Source organism: Cheilinus undulatus, linkage group 5 (assembly GCF_018320785.1).
Source record: "Cheilinus undulatus linkage group 5, ASM1832078v1, whole genome shotgun sequence".
NCBI classification, from domain to species: Eukaryota; Metazoa; Chordata; class Actinopteri; order Labriformes; family Labridae; genus Cheilinus; species Cheilinus undulatus.
In genome coordinates, this window is record NC_054869.1 from 14094393 (window position 1) to 14118729 (window position 24337).

Consider the following 24337-nt stretch of genomic DNA (forward strand, 5'->3'; position numbering starts at 1 on the left):
TGTGGCTAAAATATTTAGGCAGTAGGAACTGATCTCTCTGCTAATGCATAGAAGTGCTTACATTCTGAAAGATAATACTAATACAATAATATATCATTTGGACCGAAATGTTTGTTTTATTTTAGCTAAATTGAAAGTCTGGCCCTTGTGCAAATGTAGTTGATGACCCCTGCTTTACAATACAATACAAGAACTTTAGGGGATTGTCACTGCCTTGAATTGTTACAATGAGCAACAACTCTGATTTTTATGCATGATTTATTTTCAGTGACCAGACAGGAAACCAGGAAGTAGGCATGCAATTCTCCCTTGTGCCAAATATGAGAAAATGGCTATCATTTGGTGACAAACAGGGAAACTGCAAATCTGAAGCAATGACTCAAATGAAAGCCATTTACCATTAAATTCATGCTTTTTACTGCGATGGCTGCTGATTAAAGTTGTATTTTTGACGGGTTTCAACGGAGCATTTTTCATCACAAACACCCTGAGTGTTATAAAGTTATACAGAGCTTGTTATTAATGCAACAGAGGTTCTGATATACAAGATTTTAAAGTTCTATTGAAAAACAGTACGCTCCGTATTAATATTGCATTGCCACATTGAAAAAAAAAAAATCAGTTTTCAGGGTCTAACACAAAGTTGTAGTTATTAAAATTCTAATGACAGAAGATTATGTCTTTAAATGGCCAGAATCTGATGTTTTTGTGTAATTCAGACAGTGTGCAGGTGTTTCCTCACAATTCTTATGGATTTATTTCTCTCATTTACACCTGTCCTTATAAAAAAAAGTGTTTTCCCCTCAGATCTTTGGTTCATTAACATAGGTACACATAATTTAAAATAAAAGATATTGTAACTGTTTGAATTAAGTGGCATCTTCATTTTTCATGACTCTGCCTAAAACCTTTTCGTGGATCGTTTGTTGGGTTACAGCAGTATCAGTGGGTGGGCTGAGGCTGTGGTGGAGGGGCCTAACACTTTTCATGGGGCCTTGAAATCCTGATTTCAAGGCCCCATGAAGAGTGTTATTAGGTGACTATATTTTATATCAAGTCTTTGAACTTCAAATCTGTTTAGAGCGAGCTGCATCTGGTTTGCAATCTTTGGTACGTTTCCTTTTCTAAGGAAGAAATCCAAAGCCAAACTGAGCTTATTGCTGCTCAGAAACTCCACAACACGCACAGACTCACACCCTTTCTTCTCATTGGCTGCGGCTCTCCTCTGTAGTCAGGTGGAACTGTGCGTACTGCTGCGCCCTGGTGACCAGAGTTCTCAGAATAAAAACCCGGTGCGCTTCTCCTGCTGCATGTACCTTACAGCTCGACTGTAACATCTCTACAGCAGGGATGGCGAACTCGAACAAATCTTCCGCCGACATTTCTCACGTGTTCAGGGGAACCTTTGTCCACTCGACCCCGCAGACAGCGGTGCAGGTCCTGGAAGATGCGCTCCTCGGTGTGGATACAGAAGGAAAGGTCTGTCACAAGCTGAAACAGCTTTTATTTCAAGTATTTAAGAGACCTCATATGTTCACGGTTCAGTGAACGAATCCGGATACTTGTGAGTTTCGTTGTGATTGTGGATTTGATGAAAGAAATACACAGCCAGAGTAGCTAACACCAAACTTTGCACACTCGGTGAACAATAATGGCGCACTTTTCCAATAAATATTTCCGTATTTCCAAGACCAAAACGTACAAATCTGTTACATAATACCGTAATTGTCTCCAACATTGAGCTGTTGCTGAGCAACTTTCACTTCTTGTCTCAAACTAAGCTTTCAGACACAAAAACCTCGATGACAGTCTGAAGTGTCCTCAAGTACAAGTGGGTCTGATAGTCACTAATCATCTTTCATGCTGAGACAGAATCTCCTGTAGTGTGTTGCTGTTATTGATGGGGAAATGTAATATTTGGATGCTGAAGAAATCACAACCTGGCTGTAAGCAGCTGAATAAAGTGTGATGACTTTTCTTCAGCATCATCAAAGAGGCAACAAAGTGTTTCAGAGTCTCAGAAATAGTCATTTATCCCTTTAACAGAAGTTTATAATGGTTGAAAATCATAAAGTTTTCTCCCTCAGGCCACACTGACCTAAGAGGCAAAAGTCCCTCTGGAAATAAAAGATAATGATGTGATGTCTTGAGTACACTCAGCTGGTTAAAAACTGTTTCTGTAAGGTGCATAATTTGACTAGTAATTCTCAGAAGCAGTTCCTATCCCAACAATGATCAGTACTGTGGCTTCTGTACATCTACAATTGAAGGTATGATGCATCTTTTTGGTTTAGTTCACATGTGGGGATGTTTCAAATAACCTTGAAACAATAGCAAGCTTTAGATTATCTGTCCATAACAGCAAGCCCTCAAACAAGCCCTAGTATTTTTAAATGCTGTCCTTTTACTGGTGAGGTTTTTTTAATTTAGAGGAAAAGTACATTTGTCATTTCTTTTTTCTCTCTTTTGAAACATTATTTTAGGTTAGAGGGCTTTGATGCAAATAGAGGGAACAATAAATGATGGCTGTGATGAAAAAATATTAATTGTTCTTTGTTGTTTGAGTGTCTGTCTTCATTCTTGTTATGAGCATTTGTTCATGCTTGTGAAGCGTTTGTGATGAATTTGCGTCCTGTGTGTATGGTTTGAGTGGAAATAAATCATAATTATTATTTTAATATTGTATTGATTGTATTGATTTTTACTCTGACTCATTTTTTCCCTCAGATTGCTTTCATGGGAAAAGGCTCAGAAGTAGAAAGACTGTCTCAGACCTTTGGATTCAGTGCGTCTGACATCACCCAGCTGGCCCAACAGTAAGCAGTTTTACAAAATTCTAACGAATTTGATGAGAGCGTTACCACTTTGTGTTTGACTCACGGTGATCTGCTTTCTGTCTGCAGTGAGTTCTTTATGCCGGGACTCGTGGACACACACATCCATGCTTCACAGTACAGCTTCGCTGGCACAGCTCTGGACATGCCCTTACTACAGTGGCTCAATACCTACACATTTCCCGTGGAGTCACAGTTTAAGGATCTGGACTTTGCCAACAAAGTCTACACACAAGTGGTGGTGAGTCTGTGAAAGAACTGGCCTTCAGAGTATGTTTGTTTTTATGTGTATCAGCCACAGGTTCTACCCTGTAAGTTGATGAAACACCATAGTCTGTAATTTAAGAAGGATGTAAATAATCCAGTCAGGCTAAACAACATATTTTTGACTGTTAATCCTGTAATATGACCCGTGTGCTTAACAGAGACGAACGCTGAGAAACGGTACAACAACTGCATGTTACCATGCCACCATCCACACTGATGCCTCGCTGCTGCTGGGACAGATCGCAAGTAAGACGTCCTACACTCAAACCTACACTGAAATTCACTTTATTCATGTGGCACATCTCAAAAACAAAGTGCTGCACAGTGACTAAAACTTAAAGTAGAACATGAAACTTTAGTGGACATGAAAACACCATAAAATCCATAAAAACTAAAAGGAAACTAAAAAGATATTAAACACATGTAACAAACTAATACAAACAAATAAAAGCAAGTATAAAAAAAATAAAAGACACATGGGAGATCACACAACTCTGCCTCAAAAGACAAACAATAAAACATAGTTTTAAGGCATGATTAAAAAGTAGGTAAGGTGGGGGAGATTCTGATTTACAGTGGTAGCACAATTCACAATTTAGGAGCCACCACAGAAAAAGCTTGATCACCTCAGGTTTTTAAACCAGACCTCAAAGATCTGGACGGGTTTAAACTTCTAAAAGCTCAGAAATGTACTGGGGTGCTGACTCATTTGAAGCTTTAAAAATAAAAAATAGAATTTTAAAATGAAAATGAACGGGAAACCAGTACAAGGAGGGGAAATGGGAGTAATGTGTTCATGTTTTTGCATACCTGTTAGAAGACAAGCAGCAGCATTTTGGACTAACTGTAAACGTGCAAGAAAAGCCTGGTTTAATCAATTATAAAGTGCATAGCAGCAGTGCAAATGTTAATGTTAATTAATCGTTAATGTTAATTTCAAATAATCTGTTGATCCATTTTAAAATCAGTGTTGATTTTTATACCAAGATTTGGCACCATGGGCTTAACATAAGATAGCAGGAGGTTCAGGTCCATAAAACGGGCATCACTGATTCCACTGGAGCCAGACACAACAACTTCAGTTTTACTTTTATTAAATCCGAAACAGACAACCAGGCTGTAGCAATCAACTGTGCTGCCATCACTTCTTTTTGAAGGCAGGTATATTTGAGTGTCTTCTGTGTAGAGGTGGTACGACATACTATACTTTTTTCAAATCAAGCCCAGAGGGAGGAGGTAAAGAGAGAAGAGGATTGGTCCTAGGATAGAACCCTGTGGGACTCCACATGAAGGGGAGCAAAGGAGGAAGTAGAGTCCCCGAGTCTGATCTGGAAAAGATCTATTCAATAACTAACACCTGAACCAATTTAGGGCAGTACCCTTTCAGTGACTCCCAACTCGTCTATCACAAAGTTGTTCCTGGAAAATAACTGTTGTAAAAAGTCTGTGATGTATGGAAGGCACAAGCTAAAATACATTTGTCCATTTTATAATACTCCCTGATAATGGTTAAGTTTGGCCATTTTCTTGAGATCTAAACTTTTTAAGTGGGGAAAACAAAACTAGTTTTCTAATTTTACTAAGTTTCTCAGAATGTCAAAAAAATATCCAAAATCTACACCATATCATTGAAAATAGAAGAAAATGCAATGTATGTTTGCATGCTTGTGCTGCAGTATTACTCTAATCGCAATGCAACGTCAGACTGCAATTACATAACCTAACGATAAGCTTCAATTTTTTGTGTTAAGAAGCACAAAAATACCTGCAGAAAGGCCTTTAAGTTTACAGTAGCACCACTGTTGCACTCTGGGGAAGAACCTTTATTTTCAACAAAGGATAAACTTTTTTTTTGGAAAATATTAAGTAATTTTGAAAACAGTTCTGTATAAACTCCAGGTTTTGTATTTTATGCTTCTTGATATTTATAGGTTTTGAGTTGAGAAATAAACACTTAAGAAATATCTTTATTCTCTGCACTTCCTCGATGTCCAAGCAAGTAGACTCATAACACCATTTATGGATACAGCATAATGGAATCACATATCACAGTATTGTTAAATATGATTGAAACTGCATGTTATCACTAAATTGTGCATTACTATTGCATGCATATCAGTGTAGAGTTTCTATAATGGCACACTTTTTCCATCTCTCTGTTCAGTCACATTTTGTTCCAAATAATAAACAAACTTCAATATTCATCGTTAAATAGATTTAAATTGGTCCAAAATTTAGTTTGCAATTATTCATTTAGGTGGTTGGTCCTGAGGCAAGACCTGCTAAAAACCCGACACAGTGTTCAAGTCGAGCAATGAGAGTTGTGTGACCAACTGTGTCAAAAGCAGCTGTTCTAATCTATCAGCATTAAAAGAGCAGAGTCACCAGAAGGCTTTAGAAATGAAGGGAATCTTTTAAATGGGGTGAAAATTTGACAAAACAAGAGGAATCCTGGTGATGGATTTTGATCAAAGCTTGTCCAAAATAAGCAGACACGGTGCCAGGGGTCATACTGCTGTTAACAACCAACTGGACGTTAGTACCAATGGTTCCCACACCTATTCGCAGGGTGGGATAATGTCAGTGGGACATCAGGCAGGTTTGAGTTAAGTTACTATATTTCTTGGAGAGACATTGGCTCAAACTGGTCCAAGACAAGAGAAACACACATGACATTTTCTTGAAGCAGTAGCCCTGTGTAGTATTCTGGAAGTAAGAAACCCTCTGAGACCAACACTGTCGTGTACGACAAGAAGAGGCAGGGTTTGTTTAAAGGTACATAACTTTTGAACCATAAGTCATAGCCACGTATTTTTTCCCTCCGTTTCGCTGTTCTAATGATGCCATCCATGCCTTTGTAGCTCTTCTGGTAGCTTTTCAAGCTAGTCTGGAACTGTGGTGACTTTTTAGGGTCTTTAAAGATTAAATCTACACCAGTAACTCCAATACTGAAGTTTTTTTATCCACTTTTTAATCAATTTAAAATTGTTTCACTGTGTCGCGTTCCTAACACAGGTGTCACATGGGCTATGACAACCAATGGCAGGCTGTTCTGTTGCCACATCATGGTTTGCGAAACAGCGCATGAGTAGACACTGAAGAAGAGGGCCTGAGCAGCTCATGATGGAGATATAAAGAGACAGGCGGCCTGAGATGTGTCCCTCTGTGTCACTGCAGACAGAAACTGCTTTGAATGATGGATCATAATCAGCCAATATAAAAAAAGCCCATACATTTTTTCTAAATATGTTAATATTTTGAAGACTTCTTGCCTTAGAATGATTATTTTTTCACTTTTTGGTACCCTTGAGATAGACAAACAAGTGTTTTTAAACTTCCATTAAGTTTTTTGTTTATCTTTGTAGCCCCTTTCTTTTATTCAAGTGGCATTACTGCAGTACACACATTCTTAAAGCCGAGGTTGTCCTGAAAAAAAGGAAGTTTATAGTTTGACTATGCAACACAGAGTTGATGTTTTACACATTTTTTATGACAATAAGTTCAGGCAAGACTAAATGGTTAAAAAATATCTTGGGGCTCAGAGGGTTAAGTATGTCTAGTTGTAAAACAAGCTACATCAATCCCAGTAGAGTTGCATGTAAGTAGAAAAGCCTATAAAAGCCATAAAAACTGTACAAAATCCCCTCCTGTAGTATTGGATCATGTTAGTGAGTAATAGTAGTGAGTAATTGTTGGCTGTGAGGTTTGCAGAAGGAACAGAGAAATACATTTAGGAAGATCTGACTATGAAAGCATGTTCAGCAAGTCAGGCTGTATAAATAACAACTCATCTCTCAAATGGAGAAGTTCAGTCAGAGGTTATCAGCAGAGCAGAGGCTGTAAATGTGACAAAGCATCTCCACACCTTTTTGGCTGTATTGAATAACACAATAAGGGCAGGTCGACCTTCTAGTTAAGTCCTGAAATTGAAACGAGTAACTTTAGCAGAACTAAAACTGAAAGTAAATCAATCAGCTGATGTGGTTTTACAAGGCTGATCGCTCCTGTTTCACTCAGTAGTTTCAGCAAGTTCAAAAGCACATCTGTTTACCTCACCTGTACGCCTTATCTCTTCGGGTTATGCAACCTTGAACACACTCACAGTCACAAGCTGACACACACATGAACGCAGATGCTCACATAAATGTGTGGTGATTCGATCTCACTGCATTGAGTTCTGGCTTTGGCAACTTTTACACAGTTATTTTGTGTAATCAGGGTTGTTGAACTCTCACCTTTGTCCTGTTCAGAGCAGCAGATCTCTTTAAAGGAAGTTCACTGAAAATGCATGGTGAAAACAATCAGTCATGGTAACTTATTGTTAGTTTAAATTTAACAGAAGTTAATTTAACTAAGTGGCAATGAGCCATCTCAGCTAATATAAAGTTTTCTGACTTAAAGAGGGATTTAATTGAACTAAAGAGTATGAGTCAAAAGCTGTATATAGTGTTAAAAAAGAGACCTCAGAACAGTTTAAGTTAGTTTTTTTAATCGGTACAACTTTGTCTTGAAATATCAATATAAAGGCAGCCAAGATAATCATTTTTGAAATAATAAGAAAAAGAAACCACCTGAAACATTTAATTTGACATGTTTACATTTATCTTTCTCTTCCCTAAAAAAAAAAATCCTACAAATTCCAGCAATTTACGTATATATTTTGTACATGTGTATTTTCTCATGCCAGAGTCTTGTGTGGTGCAAGGATCAGGCTCCCAGGGAAAACTGATACCAGCACATTTTCTGCCTGATTTGACTGGAGATGTTTGGTCACACTGGTACAAAGCTCTCTCACACTGACAACACCATCTGTAACTCTACACTTATTACTATCCAGCCCAGTGAAATCTCCTACATGCCTTTCCTCACCCAACCATCTAGGCTGTGGGAAATACTTGTATCTGAAGCCAGTTCTGTTATTAAACTTAAATAAAATTAGTCAAATAACACTTACGATGCTAGAATTAAAAAGTTTTCTTTTCAACAAAATTTTTAGTGTTTAAAATGTCCATTAGACCCGACTTGGACCCTGTTTGGACCTTACATTAACATGAATAATCATTTTGAGCATTCAGGTACCAAGTGGTTGTCGTTATTGCTAGGGATTCATCTTAATGTGTACTGAAGACATGTTAATATCAGATTGTTTAGAGTGCATACAGAGGTGGTCTGCAATGCCTTCATCCAGACTGGTTTGGTAGTGGGGATGCTATGAGTCCTAGCACGCATTAAAGACCAACCCATGACCTGATATAATCAGCAGTTGTCCACCAGTTATTATTAGCATTATTTATGTCCATTCAGCCTCACAGATCATTATTAGTATTATCATCATAATTAAGAGTTAAGAGCTCTTTATTTTGTACCAGCCTGGCTTTATTATGTCTATTAAAGAACAAAGAAAATGGGAAAAAAAAGAGGGCACATCACTACTGGTTCATAACTTGCTGTCTTGAGCTGAGTTGTCATTTTAATCTAACCACTAGATTTTTTTTTTTTTTTTGCTAGATAGTATATCACTGTTTCCTCTAAAAGCATTTTAAGGCAAAATGTGGCAGAAAAGCTGTTAAAAAGGTGCTGCTAGCCTCTTAGTTTGTGTAGTTTCATTCAGAGATGGGTCTGGTTGCAGACCACAGCTCTCAGACGTCCCCTTTTCCCAGACTGTTACCGTGAAATGCCGTCTCTGTCAGAATGGAGGGGCCATAATCTGCAGGTACAACATATTTACAGTTTCAGATTTATCTATTTATTTATTATTTATTTTTTATTCAGCTTTATTCATAAACAAAGTCTGGCAGTTTGCAAAAATTGCAAAAACTACTGATGAAGCAGTATTTTATAAATTAAAAAAAAAATGATCAGAGGTCTAACCTGGGATTAAATCATGTTTAAATTCATTTCAAGTAGTTCCCTGAACAGTGGCTTGCTAAAGCTAACATAGCTATACTAATTACATAGTTAATGTTAATATGTAGCTAAATTAGCTTTTGCCTAAACAACATGAGCCATAGCAAATGTAGCTAAAACAACTACTTAGCTTACGTAGCTAAAGCAAACATAGCTGACGTTAGCTTTGTGGCTTTGTTCGTTTGGATATCTATGAGTTTTGTAAGATTTAGCTTGAGCTATATAGCTACGTTATCCATGTAGCGAATGCAGTTAACAGAGTTACGTAAGCTACATTTGCTATTTTAGGATGTTTTCATGGAGGATGAGCTTTTTCCTGTGAGCAGACTCTTTATTTGGCTTTATTAAATGTTTAGTAATCAGGTTTTGCAGGTCAGGTTTTAACTTTTAAGACTGTTTTGCCCAGTTATTTGTATCACAAGTGGCTTCACTGCTCATAGTACGCAGGGAAATCTACTTCAGGGAATAATGCATGGGCTGTTATTTGCATAAAAGGCAGTGGGAAAAAAATTCCAGTTGCAGGTCATCACTTGAGACATATTGTTGATGCAGAGTGGATGGAACATACGAAGTGCAGTAAACACCAGGAAGTGACACCAGGCTTCATAATCTGGTGATAAATCTTTATATGGTATAAAACTGTTTGTCTCCCACTCTCCCTTTTTTTCTCACCTGGGCTTAGCAGAGAAACATACAAATATTTTAAACTATTACGCAATCTTTTCTTGAGTCTAGACACCCGAAAAGACACTAAATAGCTCCAGTATACCAGGTATCACATACTAAAATTCATGAACATTTCAAAAAGAGGAAGGATATCTGTATTGCTGTATATTACTGTGTAATGCAAAGCAAGTATAGAGTATGAGCAGGGTCACAGAGTTCAGTAAGTTCAGTGAGTTCATATATGCTCAGGATTACTGCAGTCTCACAAACAGCTTAACATTATGGAAGTGTTTCCCAGGTCTGGGGATTCTCAAAACAGATAAGCTAGTCCACAGTGGATCAACCCACCGTCAAACCTCAACTTCAATTGCTTTTGGCAAACATTAAAAATTTTGAAAAATACATCTGTAATGCTTGAATCTAAGATTAGAAGAGGTTTTCAGGCTTTTTGGAGATTTTACAAATCAGGCCAAGAACAATGGCATTTATATAATTAGATTAACAAGCTATAATGAAACAATAGTCCCCCAATTGTAGTTTTTTGTCAGGAATTTGTAATTCCCTCTGTCTCCTTCTTGTGGTCATTTGATTTCACTTTGAGGGAAGATGTCAACAACATGCTTGAATTGTCTTTTGAATATTAAAATATTTTTAAATGAATTTAAATCTTAATTCTATAAAGAAAAAGCCATCATAAATTAGTTTCTGAGTAGGACACTTTCAGGTTGGAGAGACAGCGTTAGATGCCACTCATCCCATAACACCTGTAAAAACACGACTGACATATGAACTGAGGCAAAGACAGAGACAATTTTTCAACAAGTTTGTCATCTGCCATTTTAATTAAGTCAGTTTATTCCCCAGTAAAGAACAAAAACATGCCTTATCTTGCCTCATTGCAGTTTTACTATAATTTGATCCTGTGTTGTGAAAGAGCCTAGTCATATTTTGTGTTAATGCTATTCATACCTCAGCACAGATTTTTTCATTATTCTGCCTTTTAGACTGAAGATCCTTGTGCTTTGACCTTCACTGTTTTGTTTGTTTTGTTGCATCATTCAGGCAGGACCACCTAAACTTCTCTATTTCTTATTGGATCTTCTTTTAAAACTTGGGCAGGGCTTAAATTAGCCCCAACAACTGGGTATTCTTATCAGTGCATGAACTCTATCACAACTGTAACACACACACATTAAGCAGCAGGTAGTCTGTTTGTACCTTGAAGGATAGAAAACAAATACTTGTGCAGCAGTATCTATGAATTTCTGGTTATTTCTTTTGGCCTAGCATGCAAATTAAAGAGTTTATTTCAATGTCTGACAACCCAGGCCTGTTTTCATAGGTCTGTGTCAATGTTAGTCTTTGTATTAGTCACTGACAGAGAACACGTTATATGTTCTTAGTTTTGATTTACATAAAATTCTGTTTGAGTTTCTTTCACTCAGTATTTTTTTTTAATGTGAATGACACCACACCTTACTAAAGAGCAGAATCATATGGAGGAGGGATAGCAGGGTTTCCCTGAAAACTAGGCTGGGAACAAAAATAAGAAACATCACTTTATAATGTGAACTTTTCTGCTATGTGGAGTCTATGAATGCATGTTTGACATATGAACAATAAGAAGTTTTTCAAGTATATTTATACATGTCTGTTTGCATGGTATGTTAGTGCCTGTTTGCTAAAGTGCTAGAAGACAGGGATTAGGGTATGTGAGTGATGGCAGGATTTGACTCTGACATGTGAAGGAGCTTAAATACTGCAACACAAAGTCAAGAAAAAAAAATGTGAAGACTTTTGCTTTGTTGCTTTTAAACGACACTGTGTGTATACAGTATGACCCATAGTATCTACTCAGGTTTTTCCATAGATGTCAAGTGTTTTCAAGCTCTAAGTTTATTTTTAAGCTTAAATTCATAATAAATTTTATTCCAAGATACTTTACAAAAAGGTAACCAGCAATAGTGGTGCTAAATGTCAGGCTGATGCCATCTTGGGCCGTTATATCATCAGAAGAAGTCTATGAAGTGTTGGGGACCAAGCACAACAACTCTAGTCTCGTCTGAAGTAGTAAAGTAGCAGAAAATTTCACATTATCTGGGTGCTAATGTCCTTAAGGTATGCTTTTAGGTTACATAACTGACTGCTGTCTTAACCTGATACAACAGAGAGACTGTTTAATATTTCCATTGAACGGATATGTTTCACATTCATCTGGTAAACTTCCCATACAAGGTGTTTGGTAAGGGCAGGACTATTCAAAAAATTCTCAGAAAATGACTGAACGAATGTTCTGTCTGTCTTATTCATAGTGGGCAAATAGGAGCATCAAGACAAATTCACGAAGTGGGCATGCGTAGCTCCAGTAGTGCCCTGAGTTTGAAAGCCAGAGGCTGCTGTACTTTAAGAATGGTGGTGCTTGTTTTTTTTCAGTTCTCCAATCAGAAGTGCAAAAACATCTTCTATGCCAAGAGAAGCTTTCAGTGTCGCTCTTTGTTGTTGTTTTAATAAAAAAATTGTGGCCTAGTTCTGATAAAACTGCCGCTATACTATAGCTGCACCCAAGCTTATCGCTACTCTGGTGACAGCCATTGCTATCGATTTCTGGTGCAGCTAAGGCTGGCCCATTGCTACCATTTTGTTCTCTTCCAATGACACTGATAGGTCAGGTCCCTTCCAGACTAGGCGCAATAATTTCACAATGGAGCTTTGAAAAATGGATTTACCTGGTGACGGACATGAAATCTGGCCAGTCCATCTGCGTTGCAGGATATCTGGCTTCATGGATCCGTATAGATGAATTTCATCTGCACTGGAGTGAAAATATATGGAGTGATTTTTTTAATGTTACCTAGAGGAAGCATATAAAAGATAAATCGAATCAGGCCAAGCACAGGGCCTTGTGGAACTCTGTAGCTAACTTCTAAACTAAAGATTAGTGTGATAAATTTGATTCAAGCTATCTTAAAGTGGTTTCTGAAATGCCATGTTTGTACAAATATGGTTACCTAACAGAGGAAAAATTTTGTTTGAGCTCTAAATCTTGATAGTTAGGATTTTCACAATATTAGAAAAATGTAGCAACTGGAATGTTGGCTTTATTTATTTTTCTGTTAAACTGTCATGTATGACCAAAATGGAAGACTCTGAAAGAACCAGCTGTCTTTGTTACTCAGTCATCTTTGTTTTTCTTACAGATGACTTTGGACAGCGTGCCTTGGTGGGAAAAGTATGCATGGACAGAAACAATGCTGTGAAACATTACAAAGAAACCAGTCAGGAGTCTCAGGAGGAAACCTGCAGGTGAGGGTCTACTACTTTTAAAGATGCAGGAGGTCTGTATGCACGTGTCAGGCTCTAGCTAAAGAGTACTGCAGGTGGAGTGACATGACATTTAATCACGCTGTATCATGCATGTAACACATGCATAAGGCTTTAGTGATATTATTTCTTGTTTGTTTAGTGATAACAAACAGAAGTTAATTTTGGTCTGTAAAAAAAGCCCTGAAGCAAGAAATTTAGAAAAACTTTTCATTCATTCAGTATGTGTTATATAAGTGGTGAAAATGCCTGCCTAGTTGGGTTAATTTCCATCTGTTTGTAAAGGGTCGAGTTAACCCATTGCTTTGTCAGTGCTATAATGACCCAGTGTGGGTTAACTTTTAATCCAGGGACTTTAAGGGTGCATGCATTCGCTGTACATTCTCTTTACTTTGTCTCACTTACTCCTGGGTATTTCCTGGGTCATAAGTAAAACATGTACAGTGGCCCTGAAGATCAAATGCAAAATTATTTTCCAAAAGAGGGAAAATATCAAAAATATGCAATGAAATGAAAAAAACTGAATGTAAAGATATTCTACAAAATAAAAGATAATTCACAGGGGCACGCCGGTAGTTGAGTGGTTAAGGCGCACACCATATATGCAGGTGACCCAGGTTCAATTCCGGCCTGTGGCACTATTTCCTGCATGTCTCTCCCCGCTCATTTCTCTGATTCCAGCTCTATCCACTGTCCTATCTAATAAAGGCAAAAAGGCCAAAAATAATAATAATATTTCACAAAACTCCAAAATATGTAATAATAAACACAGAAGTATCTGAAAAGGCATAAACATTTCACAAAACACAAAAACCTTTAATCAATCAAGCAACCTTCAAATAGCTTTCAGACAACACAGTGAAACTCAGTGCTTTACAGGCAAGGAAAGGTGATTTTTTTTATACAGCACCATTCAAAGTGCATTACAGAGCCAAAAAAAAAAACATCCAGAACATAAAAATATCAGAAACATAGAGCAAAAACAAGATATTAAAATACAAATCATATGAAAATATAGGGTCACAAAATTAGTTTTTATAATTTGCTACAGGAGAGTGTAAAAGTTAAAAGTTGATAGGTTAATGAAACAATGAGACTAATGCACACCAGTGTAAATTCAGTAAAATTACATTAAGTCAAAAGAAAAATGATTGCTGTTTGCTTTGTGAAATTATTTTGCACGTTTTAAAATATTTTTACATTTCAGCAAGTATTATTGCATGAGGCAGAATGTTTTAGTGTTGAGTTAAATGTTTTGCAGTTGACCTTAAAGACCACTCTATACATACCTCATAAAAAAATGACAGTTATTACAGAGTTTACAACTAACATCTATGGCAGCTGGATAAAAGTTTAAGATTTAGATGACAAAGTGTGACAATTTAGCTTTTTACTGATACAGTCCTGTACACACATAAGTATTGTTTTCTGACAAAAAATGCCACCATTCTTTGTTTTATTTGTTGAAAATTATTTTGGGTTTTTTTTTTTTGCTTTTGTTTTGATAGGACACCTGGAAAGAGACAGTTAAAATTAGGAGGTAGAGTGGGGGGAAGACATGTACAAAACGTCGATCCCACCACTGGTGTGTTGAGGACTAAAGCCTTAGCATATGGACACCTGCTTTACCACCTGAGCTTAACCAGTGCCCACCATTCTTTATTTTAAACTTCCCCACCATCAGCATAGACACATTTAAAAAGTGTTTCTGCAGTGTGCTGTAACCTGCCTGGTCTGAAAACTAGACCACAGCTCAGGTGAAAGCCATCTGAAATTGTAAATCTTGATGCTGAACTTCTTGTCTGCTTTTGTGGGGATATAGAGCCATCAGTATTGATTTCAGTCTGTTTTGTAAATAGCTTAAACCTCACAGGAGTTTTAAATGATTTAAATGTGCAAATACATCTTTGCTGTAAGATTTACATTTGCGGTTCGTTTCCCTCAAGGTTCATTGCAGAGCTCTTGAACAAAAAGGTAAGATATTGTGTATATATAAAAAAGAAATAATAAGTATGTGAGAAAGACCTTGTTTTTAAGACTTGAATTTTCTTTTTTCTGCAGTACCCTCGGGTGAAGCCGGTAGTGACTCCCCGATTCGCCCCATCCTGCACGGGAGCTTTACTAGGACAGCTGGGAGCAATCGCTAAGAATAACAACCTGCACATTCAGGTGAGCTCACTGTGACAACCAAACCAGGCTGTGTCCGCAGGGAACTGTTTCCAAAGAGATAACAAAGAGCTGTACCTGTGGGGTTTTAGAAGAACAAATGTCATTTTCAACAGTGGCTGTCTGGCAGGAATGAAAAACACATATTACATAATGGCATTCAGCAAAAATTATCCTTAAATTACACAACTCCAGCTCTGTCTGGATACTTTAGGCAAAATTTTACCAACGTTCCCTCAATTAAGGCAAATATTTAACCTCTGACAAACTATTAATTTGTTTTTACAGAGTCATATCAGTGAAAATGTAGAGGAGGTGAAGCTTGTACAAGAGCTGTTTCCTGATTCTGAGTCTTACACAGACATCTACCACAAATACAACCTGCTCACTGACAAGGTGAGGCGCACACAGTCACACCAGTCAGTCAAGTTTTTATAATTACTCTTAATTACCAGGTCTGGCATATTATGGTGTTATAATCCACAGACAGTGATGGCTCATGGCTGCCACCTCACTGATGAAGAGCTGACAGTGTTCAGAGAGACTGGAGCTTCTTTGTCTCACTGTCCTAACTCCAACATTTCGTAAGTTTCATATTGTTTCTGCAGACTATACATCACTTGATGCAATAAAAAAGATTCATGATCGTATAAAATTGTATAAAACTGATTTTAATGGAAAGCACTCAAAAGGTTTAATGCAGCACTGTGCATCTCTAAATGCAAAGACGTGCAACAAATAAAACTCTGTTAAAGGGATATTCTGGTATTTTTGAAGGTTCTTGGCGATGGTAGCGGCATGAGCCTCCAAGTGTTTTCAGTGAGCATTTCCCCTTCAAACAGGACGAGCTTGGGGAGTCTAGCCTATACAGCACTACAGATGGGTTTTATAGGGCCCTATGAAATCTGTTTTATTTTTTCCCAAATTCCTTTTTTTCTGTTTTAATTTTTTGGAATTATGTTTTTTAACCTTTCCACTAATTTTACCATAAAAATAGTGTCCTGTTTATTTAAATGAATGAAAAGTTCACAAATTAAATAGAAATAACCTTAAAATTATTGAAAAAGGGCCACAGTTGGCCCAGGAGCAATTGTTTGGATAACCCTGATATAAAATAATTATGACCAGTGTAACAGTCAGATATTTCCAACAATTTAAGACACATCCATGTGTATAATCACATCCTAACTGATGTTTAGAATTTAAATGAAGAAATCTTTCTGTTCTCTCAAACAGAGAGTGGTAGTAACTTAATAAAAAGGTCACATTAAAGTTAAATGGTTAAAAGTAAACCTGTTACTTAAATATTCTTTCCTCTCTCAGTCTGTAATAGTCCATGCAGTTTGATGCTGCATTGTGTTCTACTCCTGACTGTAACGTTCCTCTCCTCATCTCTCTCCATCCTCGCCGTCTGTCCGTCTGCCTCATATCAGACCGCTACGTTAATCCAGATGCGTGTTGGCTTGTTAAGCACCCAAAGGGAACTACAGTATCTACCAGAGGAATTATTAAGAGAATTGATACTCGAATGTAACACCATTTAGACTACAGAACTCGTAAATTGAGTCCGTCTGACTCGAGTTTGAAGCCTCTGAGGGGTGAGGTCTTCAAGTTGTGACTTGAGCTGTGTACCTCGTGCACAGACACACCTCTCCCTGCCCCGTGTTGAGCTACGAGATGTTAGCCGGTGTTTCGAGCAGCTGCTTTGACAAGTTTTGTATTGTTTAGGAGGGGGCAGGGTGAGTGTTGGAGAAGTGAGGCACACTTGTTCCATGCTTCAGTGATCCCCCAGAAAATATTCCCCGAATATACATTCCTCTTTCTACAAATGCACAACATTTTCAGTCAAATTCATTCAATTTCTGTAATTTCCACATTAAATACTAGATTCTATTTTTATTAGCCAATTCCGCGATTCTGTTAACACAGAAATCATAGGGCCCTAGTATAGTTTCTCTGCATAATTCAGAGAGTTTTGGGGAAAAAGTGGGCCAAAAACCAATGCTGGCTCAATTGTACACTATATCAAAAAGTTGTGGAGCATTTTATTTTTCACCCAGAAAACCTCTGTGTTTGGCACTTTCTTGCAATGCAAGCTTCAGCTACCGGCTACATGCTCTTTGGGTATGCAGGCTTTATCAGAAGCAACAAAAAATTGGGCTGGTTATTTCATTTCAGTTTTCCACTTCAACTGCTAATGCAATGTCTTCATAAAGTAAACATATTGTTCTGACTGCAGTTTTTCTAAATATCAGCTATTAGAGGAATAAAGTGACAGCCATAAACTTACTTGGAGGACATATTTCCATTCAGCTCTTCTGGTGGGGGTCAGTTTCTCCAATTTCTCTTCAGAAAGTTGAAGATGTCCCAATAATACCGTCATTCAGTACAGTAGAAAACTCTGGATGGGGAGTGATGCAGGCTGCAGGCGTTTGTGAGCCTCTGTCTTTGATCAGAAAAGTATTGTGAAGTCTCACTCAACAATAGCTCTCTATCTTCGCTGGGTATGGACTCACAATTTGCACACCTACACCCCCAGGTAGCCTGGGATCTCTCCTGCTAACCAGTCTCCACCAAATTTCTTTCGTCTGTCTTTCTTCCCACTGAGTCTCTTTATAAGTTGTTCCTCTATGTACTCCAGGTCATGAAAGTACCCTCTCTCATCCACAGTAAACAAAATGTCATTTCCACTTGAAATTGCTCATTTTAGTTTTACTTTAGCTTATTTTGTTGTCGCTATCTCTGATGGTGCTCACGGACCCAAACAGCTTTTCAGATACGCTGCCGTGGAAGAGCATGTAGCCAGCAGCCAAACCTTGCATTGCAAAATAGTGCCAAATACAGAGGCTTTCTGGGAGAATACAACTGAGCCATCATTTTCTTTTGGACTTTTTTTTTTTTTTTTTTTTTTTTTACCTAAAACTGGTTGCATAGTGAAACTGTACCCATCTGTAGTGCTGTATAGGCTAGCTTGCTAAAGCACCTCATGCTTAAAGGGGTAATGCTCACTGAAACTACTAGAGGCTAATGCTACTACTATTGCTAAGTACGTTATAAAACACAACTTTAAAAATAGTGAAATATCCCTTTAATGCATTTCTTGAAATTAGGTTGTTTGCAGAAAGTAGGTCAAAGATATAGTACACAGTTAATATGATTATTATTTCATTTTTATACATCAGTTGGTTCTGATTGAGTATTCTGATTGGACAGGAGATAAAAATAGGAACACCATAGTGGATAATGTTTCACTTAGATTCATGACCATTAAAGTTATCATATTGTATTCTATTATGAACATAGCTTTTAGCCGTTTGTAAACATTACCATGAAAACCATTTTATATGTTTTTGAAAGCCAAACTGAGTCCAGAAAGGTCCAGAAATACACTGATTGTGTATTCATTATTGTCCAAAGCTGTATGTTTTCTGTCAGTGAGTTCTTGAAGTGCTAAATAAGCTGAATGTTTTTTCTGAAACCAAATTTGTGATTCTGAAGAATATTTCTGCCACCGTTTGTGTTGACAAGGCTGGTAATATAAGTCCAGGCCCTTCTTGATTTTGACTGGTCATTGAGGTAGATGTGGGGTGAGATTAAAATGAAACGGAAGTTAAGCAATTTTCAGCTGAGGTTGTTGTGAACTTTCCACAAAAAGTATTTTTGGCACTACATTGCAGCAGTGCTGATATCCAGTGCATCGCTCTGTCTTGTGTTGTAATTAGACCCCTCTTCTCCTTTGTCTGCCCAGGTTGTGCAGTGGAATTTTGGACGTCCGCAACGTCCTCAAACACAAAGTGAAGTTGGGTCTGGGAACAGGTGGGGGCCGTTTCACTTTTAGTGTTGTTAGATCAAAATAGACAAATTCATACACACTATCAAAAGGAGGCTTAATTATTCTGAAACTGAGTACAGCCTACTGGAAGCACTTAAATGGTTTATGACATTGCTTTATACTAATCTGCTTTTACAACAGTCATTTTATTGATGTAGTTGCTGCAGAAATATTTGGCACACAGGGGAGGTGACGATCAGCTGATCACTTTTTAGTAGCTTTACTGGTTCAAAAATGTAACAAGAAGCTTTAAAAGATTAATTTCCAGGCCTTAATCTGAAGAATTTAAACAGAAATTCAGTTTTCATAATCACAGTTTGTGTATTAAATGCATCTGTATGTGGATTAATAATGTGGTATATCTGCTCTGTGTTCAGACGTTGCTGGAGGTTACTCAGCCTCCATGCTGGATGCCATAAGGAGAGCTCTGGACTCGTCCAAAGTGTTGACAATCCAGGACCCAGACTATGAAACGCTCACCTTTGAGGAGGTGTTCAGACTTGCTACACTGGGAGGCAGCCAAGGTAAAAACCCCACAACCCAACAGAAGTAGCCCTGTGTAAAATCATCAAAAAACTTTAAACATTTGCCTCCTTGTAAGTACCAGTCTCACCAACTACTCAGCTTTTCAGGCTGAAGTGTTTCAGCACACTTTAAGATGTTTTGTGTGAGAGTGCTGCAGCAGAAATGCCTGATTCACTACACCAGGAGATATTCTTAGTGGTGACTGATTGCAATTTTACACAAGGGAAGGGAACACAACAGCTCCTCTTATGATATTTTTTTTCTGCAGCCTTGTCGATGGATGACCAGACAGGAAACTTTGAAGAGGGCAAGGACTTTGACGCTCTGAGAGTGAACGTCGCTGCTCCCGGTGGACCCATAGACCTGATCCAGTGTGATGATCCAAAGGTCTGTACAGTGGCAAAGTCTCCATGTAGTATATCAGTATACATCTACATATGAATTATTAAAAGCTAAAATAAAGGTTGTAATTTATCTCTTTAAATCTGACCTCCATTTCAGATTCTTTTGGAAAAGTTCTTGAATTTAGGTAAGTTTCTGCAGGTTTTCAGACTTCAGTGTGCCATATCATGCTAACTTTTCAAAAACAGCATGTATACTGAGATTTAGACTTTATATGAATTAAAAAAAAAATTTCTATTACCTACTTTAATAAGAGCCTAGATAATTTAATATAGGCTTTAAGTTATACAAGATATGTAAGGATTATAAAATAAGAAATAAGTATTTTAAGACTGTTAACCTTTACAAAATACACACAGGGACTAGAGATGTTCACAAACTATTTGTTAAATAATTTTATATCATCATAAATAATTAAAAAAAGTTAACAAGAAAAAATGCAGAAAATAAATACAATTCCAAATAATAATTGTTTATGAAAAAATGTTCAAAATGCATAGTACTACAATATTTTAAGTAGGGGTACACTATATGGACTAAAGTAACCTGCCCATTATGCCATTAGGCACTGTAATGAATTTACATTCAAATACATGTACTTTAATAAGGATGCCCCATCCCATTCTTTAATCAGTATGTTTTTATTTTCATATTGCATTTCCATGCTATCAGTTTATTTTTACGAGGAATCAATGGAATCAGTGATCCTTGTTCACTTTTTAATGTTTTTCTTTTTTCATTTCCACAGGCGATGATCGAAACATTGTGGAGGTGTTTGTTGCCGGGAGGAAAGTGGTGCCTTTCGCAGACAAAACAGCAGAGTAAACACTTTCATCCTCAGAAGACTTTTAGCCACCTCGCTGTCTAAAACAAAGAACCTCAAAGAGGATTTTAAAAATAAAACCCAGCAGAAATTTGACTATCACAGCACAAGAACAATCTGCTGGAAACGACCTAATGCTGCATGGATTTAGCTGCTTCTTTGATGCTATTATTGCAAACATTTGACTGTTTCTGAATCAGAAGGCTTGTTTAATGAGGTTCAGTGAAGGTCATGATAGATTGTGGTCAGCTGTGTGCAAATTCTGTCTCCTCCAAGCCTTATGGCTGATTATAGGATTTAACACGGGAAATAAGGGACTGAACAAGCGCTGTGAACCTTCTGATTTGTCTCTTGGTAATTTAAGATAGATGGCTAGTTGCTTATTGAACACATCTGAACAACAAGATGCCTTTTATGTCCTCTTTGTATGTTTGCAGAATACTGCAAAAACTTCTATCTAAGCAATCTATTTGTCTAACTTGTTGTCAAGCATATTTCACTGCATTTATTTAAGCCACATGTCCAGAAAAACATTTTTTTTCAAAATATCATACTCAAGAAATAAGACTTGAATCACCTGTTAAAGTCAAAAACATTTACCAGTGGGGTAAACTAATTTCACTTGATTGTCTTGAAATGAGATGCAGATGCTCAAATACAATGCAGACAGCCCCATTGGCAAATAGGGGACTGTAGGACTGTAGGACTGTCTGCATTATTGTGTTAATCCAGATATAATTAAGGTCTGGAATTAACACAAATACACTGTCATTCATCACATCCTATTTGGTGTACTGTAGTTAAGTTCCTGTAGCGGGACAGCAGCTGGATGCTGCTGACTAAAGCATCGTCCTGCTCCAGAGTGATGGAAAAGAAGGACATTGCATTGAATGTCTCAGAGGACAAATCAAATATACTTTTCATCTTCTTTTTTTTAACCATTCTCTTTAGCTATTTTTATTTACTTCATCTATTCCTTTCAAAATAAAAGCAGGTTTTTAACTAAACATAGAAGTACTCATAGCTAAAAAAAAAAAAATAAAAGAACAGGAAAGAATAAGAAAGAAAAGTTTCTTGATGCAGTTTCTTATTTTCATAATTAACCTTAACTGTGTTGTGTGCACATGCTGTTGCATTGACTGGGAATCACAGGACCTCAGTGATTCTGTACGTGCACTCCTGCAAATAGCTGAACAGTTTTAAACCCTGCATTGCATTGAATGCATATTTCAATGCTGTCTCCTACCTGTAAGTGATGGTTTCTAACCACACTAGTGTAGCAGTACAGGTCAGGTCAGGTTAGGAGCATATACTGGTTCAGCACTTTGCCACGTCAACCTTGGTCCTGTACTGCTCTGGCCTTCTCATGGCCATCCTCCAGGCCTGTGCCAGGCCCATGTCCCATTTCCCCAGGTAGCCTCCCAACTGCCCCCTACACAAAGCATGCGGTCGTCCCCAGCCGCCCCTGGCATCTGGACCAGACCCCGAAACCAGAAAAGCGTGCCAGGTGCCATTCTTGTATCAGGCAGCTGACCCCTCCCATCCCTGCTCTCCTTAGCATGTCAGCATTAGACACATGATCTATTCAACGAAACCCAAAGACATACCATGAAGAGGTTGTCACAAAGGAGTCCAGCCAGCGCCCCTCGTCGTCAGCCAATGTCCTAAGATACCGGATGCCACTCCATAGTAAAAACATTGCCCCGTTAGCAGTACAGCACTACTTTAAATAATTAGTGGAAATTTGGGATCCCAATGCCTTTGCATTCATTTGATTCATAAATTGACTGATAAGGATTGCTTCATATTGTCAATTTTGACAAAAAAAAAATAGTTTTATATGCGGAGTAATTATTAAATGTGATGAAACTTGAGTAAGCGTGATAACCTCCTAAAATTCAGTGATAAATCACAATTTTGAAAAAGTTTTGATCAAATGAAAAACAGACCGTATTTTTTGCTTTGATTTCTTGAAATAAAGTTTCTCTGGATTTGTCATGTGACTGTGGCCTAAAAAATTCGCAATAAGATATTGTTGACAAAAAATTATACAAGTATCCTTACTTGGGTTTGATTTTTTTGTGTTTTTGCTCAAAATGCTCCTTTAAATTTGCCAGAATTAACTCGCATAAAGCACTTGTTGGCTCTGGAGTGTGTGCTATATCATATTTTCCATTTCATTTTATTTTGATATAAAAGTGTGCTCCCATCAGAAATTGAAACAGAACAATGCTTCACGAGGTTAAGTCCGGTGTGAATGTGGGACTTTGTGCCCGTGTTGTAAATCTGCTCAGTGGAGCTGCAGCGCCTGACCTTAATAACCCTCAATGATCTCACTTTCATGCCTGTGTAGTTACACTTGTTTTATGATCAGAAGAATGATCTTTTACTCATGACTTATTTGGTTGTAAACACAGTTCACTCCAATGTGTAAAGTAATGTAATCGCTGTATTCTAATCTCTTTAGTTTCATTTGATCCCAGTAAGCTTTCTGTGCATTAAAACAGGTTACACAGGGAACAATGAAATCTTAAAAATGGCATTCCAGAAGATGTTTATACTGATAAACACTCTGACAAAGTAAAAATGCACTTTAGCAGGTGCCTTGAACAGAAGCCACGAGCAGACAGACATTCATACATTTAATTTTATTCAGTCTTTCTGTGAAATTGAGTAAATTTTGTTTGTATAATATCTTGACCTTTCTTTTGTAGTCTTGGGATAACAGCACTGGTTTTCTCAGAATAATGACTTGAATTCATGTTTTGCTGAGATCCAGAGAAAAGCCTGTCACAGAAACATGGAGTGAATTAATTATGTGGACATATTTTGTATGTTTTTATTGGCTTCTGCTCATTATAGGAATCGGTTAGCTTTTTAGTAGTTGTACAGCTGAGATTGTTGATTCCTTTTTCTGCTGGATATTGTGTTTTCTCTCTCAATACAACAATGTATTTTTAAACTTAAATTATAATCAGTTTAATCCGTCTTATGACGCTTTTCTAAATAAAGGGAAATTGAATGCACTGATTGCAGAGAATATGCTTGTGTTCATGAATTAAAATGTATTTAACACTTTTTTTGTCTTTGTAGCGAAATAAACTAATTTTTATTACAAAATGTCTCTCTCTGACAGCACATTTTAAATGTAAAATAGTTTTCTTTGTATTCTGTGATGTGTAAAGTCATCAGAGAATGAAATAAAGGACACCGTTTTATCTGTTTTTGTGTATTTTAATGCTGTTTTTAGCTTGGAGTGTAGGTTGACAGTGTTAATTCCATTAATGCAAACTGATTCTCATTAACAGACCAGTCCTCAACTTCTTCAACAGTTTGTCTACATCTGTGTTAGACAGTTTAGAGGGTTTAAAGACAGATAAGTGACATGAGGATGGGGTCTGGCATGTCTTTCTGACAGAAAGGCCTCTACTGAACTTCAAAAACACTTCACAGCATGTAGGAGAGCAAGCATGGATGCCTCTTATGGCCACTAGAGGGCGACATGGTGCTTTTTTAAAAAAATGAAATAACTTCATGGACAAAAGTATTCGGCCACCTGACTATTACACCTACAGAAACTGTAATGGCATTGTA

The 24337-nt window shown here is 37.4% G+C and overlaps 1 protein-coding gene across 1 annotated transcript; it reads left to right on the forward strand.

Annotated features, from left to right (window-relative positions):
• Positions 1-1299: 1299 nt before the first annotated feature.
• gda (guanine deaminase) lies at positions 1300-23965 on the forward strand. The gene is made up of 14 exons (XM_041786694.1): positions 1300-1479; positions 2728-2816; positions 2904-3075; positions 3260-3347; positions 12872-12977; positions 14942-14969; positions 15057-15164; positions 15450-15557; positions 15648-15745; positions 18910-18977; positions 19371-19517; positions 19787-19905; positions 20020-20047; positions 20669-23965. Exons 1-14 carry the CDS (start codon positions 1351-1353, stop codon positions 20743-20745), a joined length of 1365 nt encoding a protein of 454 aa, XP_041642628.1. The 5' UTR covers positions 1300-1350; the 3' UTR covers positions 20746-23965.
• Positions 23966-24337: the final 372 nt, after the last annotated feature.

Coding starts and splice junctions, on each gene's coding strand:
- gda (XM_041786694.1), top strand. CDS start 1,351: ATGGCGAACTCGAACAAATCTTCCGCCGACATTTCTCACGTGTTCAGG. Junction 15,165..15,449: donor ATAACAACCTGCACATTCAG/GTGAGCTCACTG, acceptor TTGTTTTTACAG/AGTCATATCAGTGAAAATGT. Junction 18,978..19,370: donor GAAGTTGGGTCTGGGAACAG/GTGGGGGCCGTT, acceptor CTCTGTGTTCAG/ACGTTGCTGGAGGTTACTCA.